This window comes from Asparagus officinalis, chromosome 8 (genome assembly GCF_001876935.1).
Source record: "Asparagus officinalis chromosome 8, Aspof.V1, whole genome shotgun sequence".
NCBI lineage: Eukaryota > Viridiplantae > Streptophyta > Magnoliopsida > Asparagales > Asparagaceae > Asparagus > Asparagus officinalis.
The window spans coordinates 93,427,196-93,446,650 of record NC_033801.1 but is presented as its reverse complement, the minus strand read 5'-3'; the positions used below and the strand labels follow the sequence as shown (position 1 = coordinate 93,446,650).

The 19,455-nt window shown below is 36.2% G+C and overlaps 2 protein-coding genes across 5 annotated transcripts in view; both read left to right on the top strand.

Moving 5' to 3' along the window:
* LOC109820321 overlaps window positions 1–7,262 on the top strand; it is an 8,150-nt gene extending 888 nt beyond the window's left edge. The window contains exons 4-11 of one of the 3 annotated variants that reach the window (XM_020386447.1): window positions 1,439–1,479; window positions 1,842–1,930; window positions 2,004–2,117; window positions 3,288–3,365; window positions 3,571–3,636; window positions 3,866–3,946; window positions 4,622–4,768; window positions 6,925–7,061. In XM_020386447.1, coding sequence (XP_020242036.1) covers window positions 1,439–1,479; window positions 1,842–1,930; window positions 2,004–2,117; window positions 3,288–3,365; window positions 3,571–3,636; window positions 3,866–3,946; window positions 4,622–4,729 — 577 coding nt within the window. In that variant the 3' untranslated portion in view covers window positions 4,730–4,768; window positions 6,925–7,061. Of the gene's footprint in view, window positions 1–1,438; window positions 1,480–1,841; window positions 1,931–2,003; window positions 2,118–3,287; window positions 3,366–3,570; window positions 3,637–3,865; window positions 3,947–4,621; window positions 4,769–6,900 lie in introns of all 3 variants that reach the window. The other 2 variants (XM_020386448.1, XM_020386446.1) reach the window with 2 other exon arrangements.
* LOC109820028 (transcription factor bHLH47-like) lies at window positions 8,552–11,444 on the top strand. Of its 2 annotated transcripts, none has more exons than XM_020386073.1 (5): window positions 8,552–8,608; window positions 8,850–8,919; window positions 9,746–9,864; window positions 10,228–10,355; window positions 11,060–11,444. In XM_020386073.1, exons 2-5 carry the CDS (start codon window positions 8,867–8,869, stop codon window positions 11,342–11,344), a joined length of 585 nt encoding a protein of 194 aa, XP_020241662.1. In that variant the 5' UTR covers window positions 8,552–8,608; window positions 8,850–8,866; the 3' UTR covers window positions 11,345–11,444. The 2 variants fall into 2 exon arrangements, with proteins under 2 accessions (XP_020241662.1, XP_020241663.1); XM_020386074.1 differs by lacking the exon at window positions 8,552–8,608 and adding an exon at window positions 8,623–8,731.

The following is a 19,455-nucleotide window of genomic DNA, read 5'->3' as shown; positions in this document are numbered from 1 at the left end:
CTAATAAAGGTATAGATGAAGAGGGTTATATGCAATTTATTCTTTATTATACTATGTGATTGTTGAGTTAATTTTCAAACCTCTTAAGGAAAAAAAAAATATAAGTTGAATTAAAGAAAGTAAATTGCTTAGTAGAAATGGACACAAATGCCATGCTATGTTATGAACATTGAACACAAGGTATGAGACACATCAACTATCCGAAATCCAAACATGTGTATGCAACTGCATATGTATTATTCTCACTTCAACATATTTAACGCATTAAATATGGTAGTTTTGTTTTATACATGAAAGGACCTAATTTAAAAATTATCTACAAAATAATTACCTTTTGGATTTTTTTAAAAGAGGTGATGACAAATGCCATCTTCAATATGATTATTGAGGTAAATAGAAGTATAAATATGTACCTTACAGACATGGATGAAAATGTTTGTCAATTGTCATCAACATAGAGCACACATACCAATTTTTTTATCATAGAAAATGTCTTATATATCACCAGCATCTAACTTATATAACTTCTGTTCCCTTGAAGAGACAAATGCCAACAATTGTTATGTAATTAATAGCTAATAAGTACTAAGTAAATTATCAAGTAACTGGTATATTATGTGAATGTAATCTAATAATTAATTGACGGCTTGCCAAATTTAGCACTGAGTAATAATATACAATCATTAGTCAACAGTTTCCATTTTGGTAAATAAAAGCTTAGTAACTAGTAGCAATTAGCACTAACTTAAATGCAAATACTTAATAAGTAATGGATATCTTATAGGCACATTTTCACATTTATAAGAGCAGCAGTGAATTTGTTATAATCATTGAATGATAGAGGAAATTGGACTAATGCATCCCGATATTATATTGTGATCTACAATTGTAAATGATACTGTTGTGCTTGTTATGAATTTCTATCTAGTATAGATGCTCAAAATTACAAGCTGCTTAATTTGCCTTTTCTGTCATATCCCCATCTATTGTCAACTTTCTGCTAGATAAAGCTTTAGTACAATGTGAGACATGGCACGCCATTCACTTAGAGGAACCCATGTTGCATGTTTTCCTTTTTTAGGAAGTACATGCAGTTAATGGGAATCCGTCAGTAAACTCCTGCTATAAAAACGTGAAAATGGTTGCAAGTTCTTGCTATCTGTTTCTTTGGTACTCATTCATATGCGTAGTGAACAATTTTTTGAACCTGAATTTAATGTAACATACACATGGAAATTATCTCTTGGTATCTCATTTAGCAAAATGAGCCGTCAGTTCATACCCATTTTTTTCCACAATATATATCGTGCTTCCGATGTTTCAGCTGTTGGTAGCATTCTATATTACTTTTCTGTAAAGCAAGATCACATATCTGTTCTGATCAAGGTTTTTTTTATTCACATTTTCTTACGCATACACCTGTTTCTGACATCTGCAGGCAGGCTGTGAAGGAGATTTTTCTTCCTTATTTTGATGGAGGTAATGGATCATTCAAGTTCTTTGCTTCTTCCTTCTTCTGATAATTTTGGCAATGTGTCTTGGACTTACAAAAGCACCAAAAGACTTCACTTTGTTTTACTTTTTATTTCTTTTAGTGGTTTAAAGCCTTAATTTAAGTTATTCTAAGGGGTTTCATTTCATGAGTTTATGGAATTAGAACAAATATTTATTTTCTCCGCTTGGTGCCGAGCTACCTTTTATATAGATTTGGTTTGATGCTAAGCTATCCCAGTTTTGTATCTTATTACCTGTTAGATAGTCTTTTAAATTGTTTTCTCTCTGTCTGGTATCATTTGTGCCCTTGTGTCATTAGTCAACATACATTCTGTTGTCTTGGCTAGTCATCTGGTTTCAGAATTCAAGCCTCTATCACTTCAGTATGTTTCACGCCTCTCATCACTTGACACCTGTCATCGCAACAGAAAATGAGGTATGAGGCATCAATTTACTTGATTTTATCATTACTTTTAGTTATACTAATATGTTGGTTACTGTTTCTTGAGATTGAAGCTGAGGCTAGTGCTGTGAAAGATGTTGCAGACCATCTCTGTCCACTTAAAATAGCTCTTGATAGAGTGGTATTAACTTCAACTGGCGTTCTTCTTGGATGCTGGCAGGTTTGTCCTTTTTCCATCTTGTTTGGTTATTATGTTATGCAACAGACCTTATGCAGAATATGGTAGAAACACAACTTCCACCACTTCTTTGGAGCTTATACTGATCAACATATGTGAAATATCTGAAATTCATTTTCGATATTTCATCTTGTCCTACTGATTGTATATTTGTATGTAACTAAAAAGACCCCTAGGAGTTATGATATTCATCTTGATATCCTTTATGGAGCCTGGTTTAGATAACCCCATTCTTGATCTACGGTTTAGGCGTCCAACTCATCTACGGTTTAGATAACCCCTTTTTATGATGGTGGGTTAGTAACAAATAGTTTAATGCCTGTACAATAACACTGCAATTTTTGTTTATTGAGTTTCCACAAATGAAAGAAACTACAATATGCTCAGCTCTGCATGGGAATTAGGGAGGAGTTGTAGTGCGTGCATGCGCAGGGGGAGGGCAAGGCATGGTGGCAGCAATTGGAGTTGCCACTGGAAGGTTCGGGGAGGGTGAGTTACATATCTGCGCCAAGAAAGAGATTTTTTTCTAAAATTGATTATGTTAATCAATGGTAATTTAATCATTTTTGAAATATTTTATCAAATTAATAGTATATAAGAGCATATTCTGATTTTATCTTAGCTGTAAGTGTGGATGATAAAAGTTAACGTTGACTAAAATTTGAATGTATACTAACTATTATGATTTGGATGATAAAATACATATGATTTGAGGGGTATAAATATAAAAACCACTAGTCGTGATTGGGTAATAGGTCATATTTTAAAGAATAGTGCTAATTGGTCTCTAATTTATAACTTTATACTCAACCAGCTTGTTCATTGGTCTTTGAAATTTACTTGAGAAATCTATTAACTTTTGCTTCCAAATAGTATATTGATGTGATACACTCAACCCCTTCATGGTCATATAACGCTGCTAGTAACGAAAAAGTAGCGAGAACGCATTTCATTGAAGTTATTGCCATGTTTATCGGTCTTGTGGGGGTGTTATCAATGTTGTTATTGCCATTGACGATACTCACTGAAGAATTCAGAGAAAAGCATACTTGATACTAAGATCATTTGTCATTTTGACTCCTATTTTTTTCCCTTAAATTTTCTGTCTTCTTTAACTTGAAACCTGATCCTAATTTTAGGTTTTATTGCCAGGTGATCTCTGGTACAGATCCACTAACAATCCGTGCAAAATTGAAAAATGCCCTTCCTAGAGCACCTGAACAGCAATTGGTAAGTAATTTTAAGTTTCCCTTCACCATTTGTTTAGTTATTAACTTATTATTAAAATGAAATAGAAAAAGGTGAGTTGATAAAATGTTTGACTTACCAGGATGCAACAGGGTCAGTATTTTTCCTGATTTTCAATTATAGTATCTGCTTTCCTTTTCTCTTTGTAGGACCTGGTTATATAACTTGCTTGTTTTTCTGTAAACAGTATGATCCAGTGTTGCTTCACACTTCATTTGCAAGGCTTTTAGGACACCCGAAAGTACCGGCAGAGGTAATGACTTGCTTATATAGTATCTTGAGGTGGTGTTATTTGAGCTTCCTTTAGTTGAAACCCACTTGAAACATATGCATGTCATACTTGTGGCATATTATAACTTTTAATTATTGTGAGAATCTTTCCACCTGTTTGTTTTATCTGCTGAAAATGATTGACTTTATCAAGCCAGTGAGCTGTTTGTTCAGTCATCTAACCTATTACTTAATTTGCAAAACTGGCATAGGTCATGAACAAGCCTTTTGATCAACTCCAGTTCTTCCATGAGCTAGTTGCACGAGTTAACCAGAAGTTGCAGGGTTTTGAGGTATTATAGGTTCCACATCAAGTTTTGATATATTATATTTTCTGTTTGTTATAGCTCACAGTTGCATCCTGGCTGGGCTGCTTCTTGTTCTTTTCAATGGTTGCATTTCAGTTTGCAAGATTAGTTATACAGAATTTGTAGAAGAATTTTTTTATTTCATTGCAGAATAAACCTTAAAAGTTGGTGTGGAAAACTTTGAAGGGAAAATTGCTAACACAGAGTAAAGTAAGATCAGGTTCCCACTATCATCAATAAATTGATAGCTCTGATAATATGTTAAATCAATGGAATCTAAAGAGGAAGCAGGGGATTAGCACATCACAGCACTTAGTTTGGCATTTCCAGGAGCTAAAATTAACTATAGATTCTACTCTATGGGAATCTTAGAAGTTGAGCAAGTTTGAGAGACTAGAACATTTGCAAAGTTCAGAAAGTTGAATTACATGTGAGCAGGTCCTCCTGTATACTCCACAGTGATCATGGGATATTTGAAGATAATAATAAATATTTTTGTTAATCCTTACTAAAAATAAAGAGATGAAAGACGATGAATACTTTGTTGGAACTAGTAGTTATTTTGACTCACGCGTTGCAGTATTAAATTGGCTTCTTTATACAATCTATGTTGCCCATATGACCAGTTTGACTTAACTTACGGTGTCTCTACTCATTTAGGCAACTGTATCGGAAATTTGGTATGTGGAGGAATATGACTTGCTTGCACTTGCACTTGATGGAAGAATAAAGGCACGAAAGTTCCGTCTTGATTGCTCACAACATTGAGTATTTCTTGGTGCAGAGAAATTCTAACCTTGTCATAAGGTAATTTTTTAACGTGAAAAGACCTTTGATTTTCTTGTAATTATATTAATATAGCACGCATAACATTATGCGTCCCGAATGCTTGGTACTTCTAATATTGGCCTGATTTTCTTGAACACTGAGAAGACTAATTAAGTGGATATACCTATCGATCATTGACCATATGTCAAGTCTAAGTAGACCTAAACAAGTACTATGTTCTTGGTGTTTGAAAGGAATGATGTACTTATCCTGTTGGTTAACATATTTGGTTACCAAACAGAGCATAAAGTAAATATGTGTTGGGATAAAGTGTATCAACATTCAGGAAAGTAATGGGTATTCTACCAGAAGAACGTGATGAGACGGTTTACTAAAGTTGTGAACATAATTGTGGAAAGAAGAAAAAAGGAGTGGCAACCATACCTGTATGTTACAGAAAAAGTTATTGATAGAGCCTTACTGCTTACAGCTGCGTTCCATTTAAGGCTAAAGTCTAATCATGTATAGCACATGAAGCTACCTCGAAGTCTTTTCCTGATTAGATGACATATCCCATACTCTCAACCATGCCATCTGTGATTTATGAATGACATTCAACATCCTGGATCAATTATGCAATCTCTCTATACTAGATGGTTATATCAAACTTTATGCTGCTTTCATGCTTGATGTAGCCATTGTCATCTGAACACGCCACATGTCTGAGAATACTCTATGTCAGAGACTGCGTGAAGATTCATATGCATGAGAATGTAAATAGGTAACATTCATGACATGCCTGCCTAATGAAGGAAAAAAAATGAAGTCTTGGGGAAATATCTAGACAATGATAGGCTAATAGGATGAAGTCTCTAGATGAAATCATGAAATAAATGAGCTATATGGGTGTTATTAATCACAAACTAATGGTTAAATAAAGTCTCTTCTGATACTGTGGGTAAATTCTAATTCGTCTGTGCTGAGTTTGCCGCTTAATCTTGTAATATTTTAGAAAGTTAATATCAGTTCTCTTTCTTTTTTATTTCCCAGCATGATTTTCTTTTTTCTTAATCTGCCATGACAAGCACTTAGTGAATATAAATGTAGAATACAAAACAGAAAATTAAATATTCTGTTCATTCATTTCAAAAATAGAAGGTTTTGCTAACCCCTCACGCGCCTTGCAAGAATGGATGTGCGAATTTTCTTTGTTTATGTGCTCTACACAGTACATCCTAAGATGAACTCTAGGAATTCAACGATAATAAAAGCAGGTTCAACAATGTATTAGTTGCCACACCAAATTATTTTAAAACTTTACCTTTGATTTTTAATAAAACTTTTATATCTATGGAAACCAATGTGCACTTGCTGATGAAGTCCATAAACTCAATAGTTAGGAAAGATGTTCAGAAAGTCTTAATCTCCAGACTAACATTTACTTTAACAAGAATGCTGAACATCCCAAAGGAAAATGTGAATTTCTTCATACGAAGAAAGAATGATGCATTTCTCTCTATTTGGATTTTTTTCTGCGATTTAAGTATGATTTCTAGTTTAGGAGACTTCTTCTCTTCAGCTTGTTCTAGATTCTTTGTCTAGAAGAATTGGAGATAAATTCATATATGAACAGGGCGTTGTACCACCATTTTGTTTTGAGGGGTAGATGGCTAGCATGTTTTTCGAGTAGTTTGATAATTTGCACTACTTATTTCTAAACCTTTTCTACACACTACTGTGTTTGCTTTGTTTTGACTGCATGTTTCATGCGCATCTAGTTCTTATTTTTCTGAAAAATATAATTAAAATGTGATTAGTAATAAATTAAAGATATATGGAAATAGGTGTCATAAAGAGGTAGTTTACTGCGGTAGTAGTGGTGGTTCACACTTGTTTTCCGCAATTTAATATTAAAAAGGAATAGAAAAGGGAAAAAAATTGGGTGGCATACATCAAGAAGAGGGACAAACTACCGCCGGGAAGGGAAGCACCTAGAGAAATTCTCCACGAAGTAGATGAGATTTATAAAATAACTTGTATGAATATTTTGTTCAATACTTGGAGTGGGGAAAACTATGGAATATCTAGACGGAACTAATATCATTTCGATTTTATATGCAGTGTTATATTTAAGTTCCACCGCTCTTATTTATTTGACCTCTTTGACGTAGCATATGCTGTGTACATTCATCCAGGCAAGTTCATCGAAGGAGTACAATGTCGTTGCACTTTCAGGTGACAGAAGGATTAAGGGAGAAAGTTCTACCGTAACGAATATGCTCTCTCAATTGTATTTCCTAACAAAACTCTTTCTCTTTTACTGTAAATGATGTACAAGTCTGAACCACATATTTATGTACTTCAAATATTAGCTTGCTCGTGTTGGATAGTTTGAGAAAGAATTCTGTTCAATTTTCTGTTTGGTATAGTAGACTGTTATACCCTGTATACCCTTATGTTAAGAGCAACATTTTTAAACTGTAGATTTTGTGGTTTTACTAATCGAAATTAGAGACCGGGTCTATTTACCGCATTTTAACACTGATTACAATCTTAGTAGCAAATCGGTTGCTTGCTATAATTTGCCGTGCCAAAGTTCGAAATCTGTAGGGTGTGGTTTTTATTCTTGGCTAAATAGCACTTAAATACCTGATAGTTTCACTCTGTTAGCACTCATGTACCTTCAGTTATATTTTGTACCGTTTATATGCCATTACTTCATCAAAATTTGTATGTTACTATCCTATGTTTTGTAAATTTTCATCTAAAAGTTCTCATATAATTTTTATATGTTAATTTTAGAGCTGTTTAACAGTTAATATTTATGAGATTACTATTAAACCTATCCAAATTCTAATTTAATTATATAATTATTCTAGTTTAGAAATAGAATTCGGAAACATTTAACAATAAATTTAACAAACTTGATAGATAGAAAGTAATGAGATTAGCATATAAATATTATGTGTGAACTTTTTAGATAAAAATTTTACGTTTGCAAAGCAAATAATATTAACACGTCAATTTTAACCAACACAGGGTATATAAATACTACGAAGTACAACTAAAATTATATAGAAGAATTTTTCACTGTAGACCCAAACCGATTTTTTATTACCAAAATCGACCGAATTTTTTTTTAATTACCAAAATCGACCCGTTTTATGCCACGTAAGTGTAATCCCATTTCCTAATTAGTCGGGGTTGCCAACCCCGACTGTTTAGGAGTTGTTAAACCCCAATTAGAAGCCTTAAACCTGATTTAATTGGGGTTTAACAACTCCTAAACAGTCGGGGTTGGCAACCCCGACTAATTAGGAAATGAGATTATGCTTACGTGGCATAAAACGGGTCGATTTTGGTAATTAAAAAAAAAATCGGTCGATTTTGATAATAAAAACTCAGTTTGGGTCTACAGTGAAAAATTGTTCAAATTATATAAGTGTTAAAGGGAATGAAATTACAAGATATTTAAGTGCCATTTAGCCTTTTTACTTTGTATACTTGAATGGTACTTAGATTTAGACAAGTCAGCTGTCTTCATATTTAATGAAAATTTAAAGCCAATGCAAAAAAAAAAAAAAAAGGAAAATCCTTAATTTACTGATTTCCTGGATCCCGTCAGTGTGACGTGTCAAAATGGTTCAAATCGAACTCTATGAAGAGAGGGGCTTTCGCGTGCCATGCACGCGCCGGCCCGCTCGCGTGCGTTCGATCTACGGATAGATCTTCAAAAACCAGGTTTAGAGAAAAGTTCTCCCAGCTCAGTGGCAGCAAACGCCAAGGAGACAGATTTCAGAGAAGTCGAGCCAACACGCGGGGTTCCGTGTCAGCCCACCGCCCTGTTCACACGCCCACGCTCTCCTGTCCTCTTCTATGGTAAGAGTCCCCAGTTTCCTTCCCAATTTAACCCTGAAATCATAAATTAACATCTCAAAAATAGTTATCCTTCGATCTCTTTCGCAACTGTAATCTCTTCTTCCTTTGATAACCCCCGGAAAGGTACGTGAAGGCTAGGGACTTGGTTTTTCGCGGTGGTCTTTAATGGGAATGATGGAATTTTTATGATTTTCTTGGGGCTACAGTTATCTAACTTGGTGAGGGGTTTTTATTGTTGCAGATTTGCGAAGTTCAAACATGATGTCGACGGAATGCAGTAAGGATGTGATCCCTGAGCACCCTGTTACTGGGTTAGTTGGAATTCATCACTCTCTTTAGATTATTTCGTTTTCTTTCCTCGAATTTTCAATTATCTGCTTTTATCCATTATTGTCATTTTGCAAAAAAAAAAAAAGAAAAAAAAAACAAGAGCCCTCGAAGTTATATGTTCATTTAAACCATCTGAGACATTTTTTTAATCGTAGAATACCCAAATTCATGAAATTTGTAGTGACTGCTTTTGTTATGGGATGGGGTGTTAGTGTATTTTTCCTATATTATATCATTTATCTAATAAGTTTTTAAATTATAAAAGGGACTAAATTTTCTAGATCCTATTGTGCCGTAAACACTGCTGTTTCTTATCGCCTAGGTAGCACGGGACTTGGGAGAGGGGAACACACAACAGTTCTTCGAAAAGTAGAACACGAGCATACGATAACATGAGATAAAAAATACAGGTGCACATGCATTATTATAATAATACTTATAATAGTACAGAGTGTTTACATATATGCATTTTTAGGAGATATATAGATAAATTATAATAAATAAGCTCTGCTTTGGCTCTTGAATAAGTGTATGCATATATCCAAGGAGCGTCTGGTACAGGTTTCGGAGCTTGGAGCTCAGTTTCAATTTCACAATAGAAGCACCCATCGTACATAATTTATCATAGTTTATCATCAATTATATCACAGATATAATTCTTTCTTATTCCAGTTTAATGCCTATGCCCATCTACTGAACGCTAGATCTGTTGATGATTTGTGATTCTTCTATCTGTATTAATCCTCACAATGTTCTTTCTTGTGTCTCTTATCTCCGTTAATGTATAACTCCACTTTGATTGTGCAGTTCTCCCTCTAACAAAAAGAAGCAGGGAAAGGTACCAAAGAAGATTCACAAGGCCGAGAGGGAGAAGCTGAAACGAGATCAATTGAATGATCTCTTTCTTGAGCTTGGTCACGTACTTGGTAATTATTTCGTTTAAAATGCCTCTTTCATCCTTTTACACACTTGTTCTAAGAAAATGGTGATGTCATTCAGATTATTTTTACTTTAGATGTTCCTACAATTCTCACATAACTTACGAGTTTTCTTGTGTCTTTTAATTTTAGGTAAAATAATACTAATTTAGAAATATATAAATAAATTTTAAATAGGATGTCATTTACCATCACACTGCTTGACTATATTCCACAATCTTTTGCAAATAAGTCATAGCATCTGACCATATTTAGTGGGTTACTTTTTCTTACTAAACTATTATGAGCATTCTCAATTACCGTGAATTGCAGCTTTGTGCAATTTGACTAACACAGTTTAATTTGCTACAGAACCTCGTCTGGAAAATAATGGCAAGGCCTCTGTACTCGGTGCTGCTTCTCGGATTCTAAGAGATCTCATTGTTCAAGTTGAATCTCTCAGAAAAGAAAATGTAGCATTAATGACAGAGTCTTCCTATGTAAGTTCCTCAAACCTAAATGTCCATGTTTTGCTCAAAGAAACATATTTACTTGTTTGTTCGTGATTTTATCGTTTTTATGGAAAGCAATTGTCTCTTTACTTTTTACAAGGAATCTGTTCTACACATGTTTTCATATTTAAATAGGAAACTGGCACCATATCTATAGGAGAAGAATAAAAATCCCACCTAAGTGGCTAAAGTTTCAGATAAGTATCTACTACTTCCTTGAAAGGAGAATTCCTAACAAATTCCTACCTTTAGAAAACTGATCTGCAGTAGCCAACAAGAAACGTTAGTGGAAATGGTCTTCATGCATATTGTACTTTCCACAAATAAAAAGAAAAGTTGAAGTAACCAAAGCTTTCTTCACAGATTAGTTTCAGCTTAGGGATGAGCAATTGATGTTTTCACCTCTAGAAATTATCATGCTAATGGAAGAATAATATCTAGTTAAAATATAGTCATCCTTCAACAATATATTTAAACTTGGAAAAAATTGCACCCTGATTGCTTGATTCTGATGCAAACATTATGAAATCTGGAGCTGTAATTGTTCCAAATTCTGACAGCGATCCTCCGAAATGCAATCAGAATCAAGCAATCCTCCAAATTCTGACAGCGATCCTCCAAATTCTGTCTCAGCCAATTACAATTTCAAAATTTTAATGCTAATGAATTGTCTTTGGCATTCGTGAATATAGGTAACAGTAGAGAAGAATGAGCTAAAGGATGAGAACATCACCCTTGCAACAGAGATTGCAAGACTCAACGTTGAGCTCCAAGAGAGACAGCAGTCTGATCCAATACCACAGCCACCCGTCACTCCTATCTATGTTCTTCCTCCCTTCCATCAAGACCTCAAAAATATGTCAGAGGCGGAAACAGCTCCAACAACAGTGAGGAAACCTCTAGCTAGATATCCTACCCCTTCTGACTCTTGGCCGTCGCAGATCCTTTCAGAAGCATCAGAGAAGCAACAGCACTGAGGAGGTAGTGAGGAGGGGATTTGAGTTAGAAGTGTATACAGGGTATTGTAGAAATGGATAGTGACAATGAATGATGATGATGAAAACCTTTTCTTTTTTACTTAGCCTTTCATGCGAAATCCAACTTATTGGTAACTACCAAGTCACTTTGACCGAGTGGTTAAGGCGTGGGCCTGGTAAGTACATGGGGTCTCCCCGCAAAAATTTGAATCTCTCAAGCGACTGGCGACCACCAAGTCGCTTTGGCCGAGTGGTTAAGACTTGTGCCCGCTAAGTGTTGGGATAAACTTGGGCCTAATAGAGCAATATTTCAGCGAATAGTAAAGTAGAAATAATAAAATGAACACACAGATTTACGTGAAAAATCTCATAAATAAATTTAGGGTAAAAACTACGGGCAATAATACAAGAATCCTTTATGAGGAAAATATAAGAGTTACAATATCTTTTTTCAATGAGAAACTCTCTCTATTTTTCTCTTTTTCTGTCTCCCTCTTTCTTTCTTTTCACTCTTAATTGGAGACACTGAGATAATCTAAGCTTAACGCTGGGGAAAGCTATATATAGGCGAGTTTGTGGTAGGTGCGCACTGTTGATACAGTAATATTTAGTGGGTCTGCGGTTGGTGATTACTGTAGTGGGTAGGTGTTTACTGTAGACACAGTAACTTTTCATCAATCCCCTACTTGAAGATTTGATTGAGTATCAATCATATCTTCACACCATTCTTTCAATCTTGCCACCTTCATGTTGCTCACGTCACCGACAGACTACAAGAGAATCGATACCAAATAAATTTAACAGAATTAACTGCTTTTGTCAAAAAGTCTGCTAGGTTGTCTTTGGTGTGAATTTTCTGCCTATTCATTGTTCCTTTTTCCACTTTCTCACCAATGAAGTGGTACTGAACTCGAATATATTTTGTTTTTGAATGAAAAACTGAATTTCTTGCTAAATGCAAAGCACTCTGACTGTCACAAAATAGAGAAATCTTCTTGTGTTCATGCACGAGTTCCTCCAGCATCATCTTCAACCATATCGCCTCTTTACTAGCTTTTGTAGATGCTAAATATTCTGCTTCTGTTGTCGAAGTAGCCACAGCTGACTGCAGTTTTAAAATCCAGCTTACAGCTCCGCCAGCAAGTGCAAATACATAGCCTGTGGTGAATTTGCTATTATCACGATCACTTGCATAATCAGAATTAACATATCCATTGACAATAAAATCTGATCCCCATAACATAATGCAAAATTTCAGGTTTCCTTAATGTATTTTAGGATCCTCTTTACAGCATTCCAATGCTCTTTACCAGAATTCGTCATGTATCGACTAACTGTTCCTACTGCTTGTGCAATATCTGGTCTTGTACAAATCATAGCGAACATTAAACTTCCCACTGCTGATGCATACGGTACTCGAGACATCTCCATCATCTTTTCTTCACTGCTAGGACTCATAGTAGAGGATCACTTAAAATTAATAGGAAGTGGGGTAAAAATTAACTTACAATCTTGCATATTAAAGCGCCGTAAGATTTTCTTCAAATAATTCTTCTAAGAAAGCTAAATCTCCCTATTAATTCTATCTCGGTAAATTTGTATCCCTAGAATCTTGTTTGCAGATCCTAAATCATTCATTTCAAATTCTCTAGTCAATTGTGCCTTTAATTCTTTGATACGATCTTTGTTAGGGTCTGCAACCAACATATCGTAAACATACAATAATAAAATAACAAAGTTATTTTTACCAAACCTCTTAAAATATGCACAAGGGTATGAATTAAGTCTGTTATATCCAAAACTCATGATGAATGAATCAAATCTCTTGTACCAACACCTCGGCGCCTGCTTTAGACCGTACAGACATCTGTTCAATCTGCAAACCAATTTCTCTTTTCATTTTTCTTCGAAACCTTCTGGTTGGAGCATATAAATTTCTTCTTCAAGATCTCAATGAAGAAATGTTGATTTCACATCTAATTCCTCTAGATGTAAGTTAAATATAACGCTCATAGGCAGGACTATTCGGATTGTTGTAAGTCAAACTATAGGAGAAAATATTTTATTAAAGTCAACACCTTCTTTATGAGCATATCCTTTTATTACCTATCTAACACGATATCACTCCACTTGATCATCTCTATTTCGCTTGATCTTGTAGACCCATTTATTTCTAATAGTCTTCCTTCCTTGTGGTAGTGACACAAGTAATCAAGTCTTATTCTTATGGAGAGCTTCAATTTCTTCATGCATTGCTGTCATCCACAAAGATGCATATGTGTTGTTATAGCTTCATGGAAAATTAATAGCTCTCCATCATTTGTTAGAAGACAGTATGCAACATTATACTCTCCGTAATATACTCCGAGTGCCAAGTCGATTGTCTTCTCTCACGAGTTGACCTTTGAATTTCTAGAGCCTCAGACTCGACTAGTTCTTGTACATCATGTTCTGATGTTGCTTTAAAAAAATTTGGATCATTTTCTATCCGAACGACTATAGTCTTTGAGTTCTTCCTTAAACAGCTTTCTTTCTCTTCACATTGTAGTTAGTTCTCTACAAAGATAACATCTCTGTTGATGATAACCTTAAGAGTAGTGGGATCCCACAAGCGATACCGCTTTACTTAGTCGATATACCCCAAGAATATGCATTTTCTGGATTTTAAATCTAGCTTTGTAATTTCTTGGGCATTGTACATTACATACACTGGACTTTCAAATATGTGGAGGTTGGAAGAATCAGCTGGCTTGCCGATCCACATATTCATCGGTGTTTTTAACTGTATTGCGGTTGATGGAGATCAATTCATCACATAACAAGTGGTTTTCACTGCTTCCGCCTTAAAGACTTTATCTAGATTTACAGTTGCCAACATTTCTGTTGTTCTTTCCAACAGAATTTTGTTCATTCGCTTCGCTACTCCATTTTATTGAGGAGTATAAGCAGTACTGAATTGTCTTTTGATGCCTTCTTACTTGCAGAATGTAAAAAATTTATTGTCCGTGTATTCTCCTCCATTATCTGACCTTAAACACTTGATCTTCTTTTTAGAGTCAAGCTCGACTCGTGCTTTGTAGGCTTTAAAGATTGAGAACACATCTGCCTTCTTCTTGAGAGGATACACCAAACATCTCCTGGAGTAACCATCAATAAAAGACAAAAAATATTTTGCTCCTCCCATAGATGTAACTGGCGCTTGTTATACATCAGAATGAACCAAGTTTAGAATAGCATTGCTTCTAGAACTCAATGTGTTCAACTTCAGCCAATGTTGCTTACTTGTAACATAATACTCGCAGAATGGAAGAGCTACCGAATTAAGTCCAGGAAGTAACTTCTGATCGGAAAGAATCTTCAAGCCTCTTTCTGATATGTGGCCTAGTTTGCAATGCCACATCATGATATGTTCTTCTCCATGGCTAGTTGATGCCACACATGAATCAGCTTCATGTAGGGTTTTTTCCTTGAGCATGTATAAATTTACAACTATCTTTTCTTCTTTTATCACTATAAGCGCCCCTCTAACAATTTTTATGATCTCATTTTCTATATGAGTCTTGCATCCGAGCTCATCCAATTATCCTAAAGACAACAGATTTTTCTTTAAGACTTTCACATGTTGTACATCTTGAATGGTGCGTATTGTACTATCAAATATTTTGATTTTGACAGTACCAATGTCAGAAACTTTCAAGGCATGATCATTGCCCATGAATACAGATTCTCCTGAGATGAGTTCATATTTGTGGAACCATTCTCTCTGGGAGGTCATGTACCAGGAGGCTGTTGAATCTAGAAACCAAATATCAGCAAACCTCTTTCTGCCTTCATTAATAGTTGTTGCTCTACTATATAAAATTTACCATCATCTGATGTGCTGACAACACATCCTTGAAATGTTAATTGCTCTGAAGACTTTTTATACCATTCTTCTTATTATGCTAATACTCCGATTTCACGTGTCCTTTTTTACCATGTTGTAGCATTTGATATTCTTCTTACTTCTTGATTTTGATCTACCATGATCATGACCCCACTGGAGCCACGTTCCGTTGATCTTCCTCTCGTTACCGATAAAGCTTCCGCTTGTTGTGAACTTGTCTGCCTGTCTTCCTTATTTTTGCGCCGACTTTCTTCCTCTAGAATAGCGGCCACAACGTTATCGAAGACTAGATTATTCGTAAGAATGTTGTTTTTGAGATTGATGATGAAGTGATCATACGAGTCAGGTAGACTCTGAAGTAGAAGCTCTGCACGTTCATTCACACCAATTGTATGCCCCAACGTTGTGAGTTAGAAGAACAGTGTGTTTAGGGTGTTGATGTGGTCGACCATTGATGTAGATTCTGTCATCCTCAGAGTGTAAAGTCTCCTTTTTGAAATAATTTCGTTGTGCATGGATTTTTCCTCATATAGCTTTGTTAGAGTATCCCAGATCTCATTTGCTGTCTTTTTCTCCTCTATGCTTGATAGCACCTCATTTGCTAATGCCAAATGAAGATTAGCAATAGCATTTCCGTCCATCTCATTCCACTTTTTATCATCTGTGATGTTATCTGCCCTTGCACCGATGGGCGCTAGGCAATTATCTTTTCTCAAGTTAACCTTTATCTTCAACTTTCACAATGAGAAATTACTCTCGTTGAATTTCTCGATCTCGAACTTCGCCACCATTGTTTCTACCATGAACATTAACTTCTTACTATTTCATGTAAACAATAACTATATTTATAAACAGTAACCGTATCTGTGAATAGTACTGTAGTTGTGAATAATATCGTGCTTGTGAATAGTATAGTATTTTTGAGCAGTATTGTGCTGTGAATAGTACCAGTTGTCTTCAAATTGTAAATGATAATCTAACTTATTTTGTGATGTGGATGATCCACTTTTGGTGATAGCCACAGAGTATACGATAAGTAGATACACGCACCCTAAGACAGTCTCTGATACCACTTGCTGGGACAAATTCGGGACCCAATAGAGCAAGATCCCAACGAATAGTAGAGCAGAAATAATAAAATAAATACACAGATTTACTTAAAAAAAACCCCAAATGAATTTTGGGTAAAAACCACGGACAATGATAGAAGAATCCACTATGAGAAAAATTTAGGAGTTACAATTAATCTTTCTTTTCAAAGAGGGACTCTATCTATTTTTCTCTCTTTCTCTCTCCCTCTCCCTTTCTTTTCACTCTTAATTGGAGACACTGGGATAATCTAAGCTTATTGCTGGGGAGAGCTATATATAGGCGAGTTTGTGGTAAGCACGTATTGTTGCTACAGTGTTCCTACAATAACATTTAGCGGGCCTGCATTTTATGATTACTTTAGTGGGTAGGTGTTTACTGTGGACATATATAGTAACTTTCCATCACCAAGTACATGGGGTTTCCCGGCGAGAGTTCAAATCTCTCAGGCGACCCTTTAAATTTTTTCCCTCGCGTTACTTACATGATTCCGTTTTTAACCTTTTAAACTTGCAGAATTATTATACTCATTTCTGGGCTTTCATACAAAAAGGATTAACTGCAGTTGTAAGTGTTTTGATGCATAAACGACAAAATGTTCCATGATGCGTAGCTGAGAAATGAAATGAATAAAAAGCAAACGGTTTTGTTCCCTCGTAAATCTAGGATGTAACTAGCTACATTTGGGCTCTTATGATTGTATTAGTACTATAAAAATATTATTTAAAGTGCTAGTTAGAAGGGGAAACCGTCGAGAAAGAATAATTGCAATGTTCTTTCATCTTTTTACCCACCAAACTGAGGTATCCGTTTCGTACTTGCTCGCACACAATATGGACCTGGCCACTGTGCGTCAATTAGTATACAGAAGTCTGTAGCAAAAAATCTCGAACAAACAAGCTTTAACACGATAATGGCAAATAAAAACAAACACGCTAACTAACTAATAATATAATTGTTATGATCAACACTACTTCACTTGACCTGGCATTCCCTTTACGCTGGCATTTGGTGTTGGTCTTCAGCCAAGGGATTATTGCTGATTCTGCTGCCTTTGCTGCGAAAAGTTTGGCTTCTGTGCTGTATTTGGAAGGCGAACCATGCTCTGTTGCAAACTCTGGGCATTTGTCATGCTACCGAAACCGTCTTGCCAAACGCTGAAATAACAATATAATAAAGATTTCTCAGCCAAGGGACAGAATGCTTTGAGGGGTAGAGTATAATGGCGTCAAGAGAGTTAAAAAAAAAGGGAGTTGCCTAAAAAAGCTATGCTACTTGTGGCTCCAGGGCCATAAGAGCATCTCAAACAGTCAGTGCTACCACAATATTCTTACTGGCGTATCAAGCTCCGGCCTCAGTAACAAAAACAGATGCATATGCATGCGTGCAACAATCTTTGGTATATATATGTTATTGAAGTTTTTATGTTTTACATCCAATGGCCCAAAATGGACGATATTTTATAGCAGGTTGTTTATATCAATGATCTCGAACTATTCTAAACCAAAGGAACAAATTTTCGTACAATAGCTGAATGATCTATATACCTCGAATTAACATCATCAGTTTGAATCTTTTATCTTTATAGGCTCCAGACCATAGTTCTCTTGGTTCATTTCTTAACACGTGGATCACTGGGTAAATTTGATTCATATTTCTTATTTCATTTCCTAAGATGTGGATCTCTTGGTAAATGATTTTAATTCATCTCTTTGTTCATTTCTTAAGGTGTGGATATAATGGTAAATGAAATCACACAAATTTAATACACTGCATTAATGTGAAAAGGGTAAAATTGGAACAATTCATTGCATTAATGGTGACTGATTACATTGGAACAATGATACAAATTTAATACACGTCCTTTAATACTCTCTCTTACATTATAGACAAATTTCCTCTCACGTTCTCCTCTCTCTCTCCTCCATTTCCCAAAAGCTTGAACCAGCCCCCTCTCTCTTCCTCTCTCTCACCACCACAAACACCACTAACTCCTCACCGAGTTCCTCCAACTCCACTGCCCCTGAGATCCCTCCGACGAACCGAAGCCGCTCTGACGAACCGAAGCCGCGAGTGAATCTAGATTCACTAAATTGAATCCAGATTCAGTGAACTGAAACTCGTTATCAAACAATAACAAATCTGCAAAAATAAAAAACAAAAAGAATAAGAAACTTATGGATTCACTAAAAACCATCCTAACCGTCCAAGCTTTCGCTGTAGTAAATCTGGATTCACTGCAGTGAATCTCGATTCACTGCAGTGAATCTCGATTCACATCAGTGAATCTCGATATCACTGCTGTGAATCGAGATTCACTGATGTGAATCGAGATTCACTGATGTGAATCCAGATTCACTGCTGTGAATCGAGATGGCGGAGGTCGTCGAGGAGGTTGGAGCGGCGGTAGCTGGACGTGGAGGCGCTGCTGTCGGAGCTGACGTGGTGGGAGGGGATGAGGGCGAGGTCGGAGGCGGGGATTTGGTTCGAGATGGCGGAGCTCGGAGGTGGTGATGGCCATGAGGACGGCCGATGGGTGGCGCTGGAGGTGGGCGACGAGAGAGGAGGGCGGCTTGGGGAGGAGTTCGGTGCAGCCAAGGGTGGGGACGAGCTCAGGCGAGGGCGGTGGGGGAGCGGCGGCGAGCTGGAGGCGGCACAGGTCGAGCTCATGGGAGGCGACGGTCGGCGCTTGATAGGAGTTGATGGGTGCGGTGGTGATGGTCTGAATAAGAAGAGATGGAGAGAGAGAAAGATGGGGGGTGTACGAGAGAGGTGTGACTTTTGGGGAACTCAACAGTCACATTAATTACCTCTCTTTGGAAGCTGATAAATTTACCTGATTACCCTTATGCAGCATTAATTGTCTTATAATCTCAGCCATTGAATGAATCTCAATCCAACGGAGTGGATAGGTTTTTAGTTTTTAGGATAGTGAGGTTTGCATTTGAACCTCTCCCTATACAAAATTTGTTAGAGAGTCTATTACTAAAAAACGACCATCATATATACCCAAAACCCTATTTCATTTTCTACCAGCCTATTCTTCTTTTTCCCATCCCTGTTCCGCCGCACACATTTAAAAAAAAAGGAGAGAAAACTAAAACGACGACTTCAGAGGACAGTAGGGGGTGTGCCT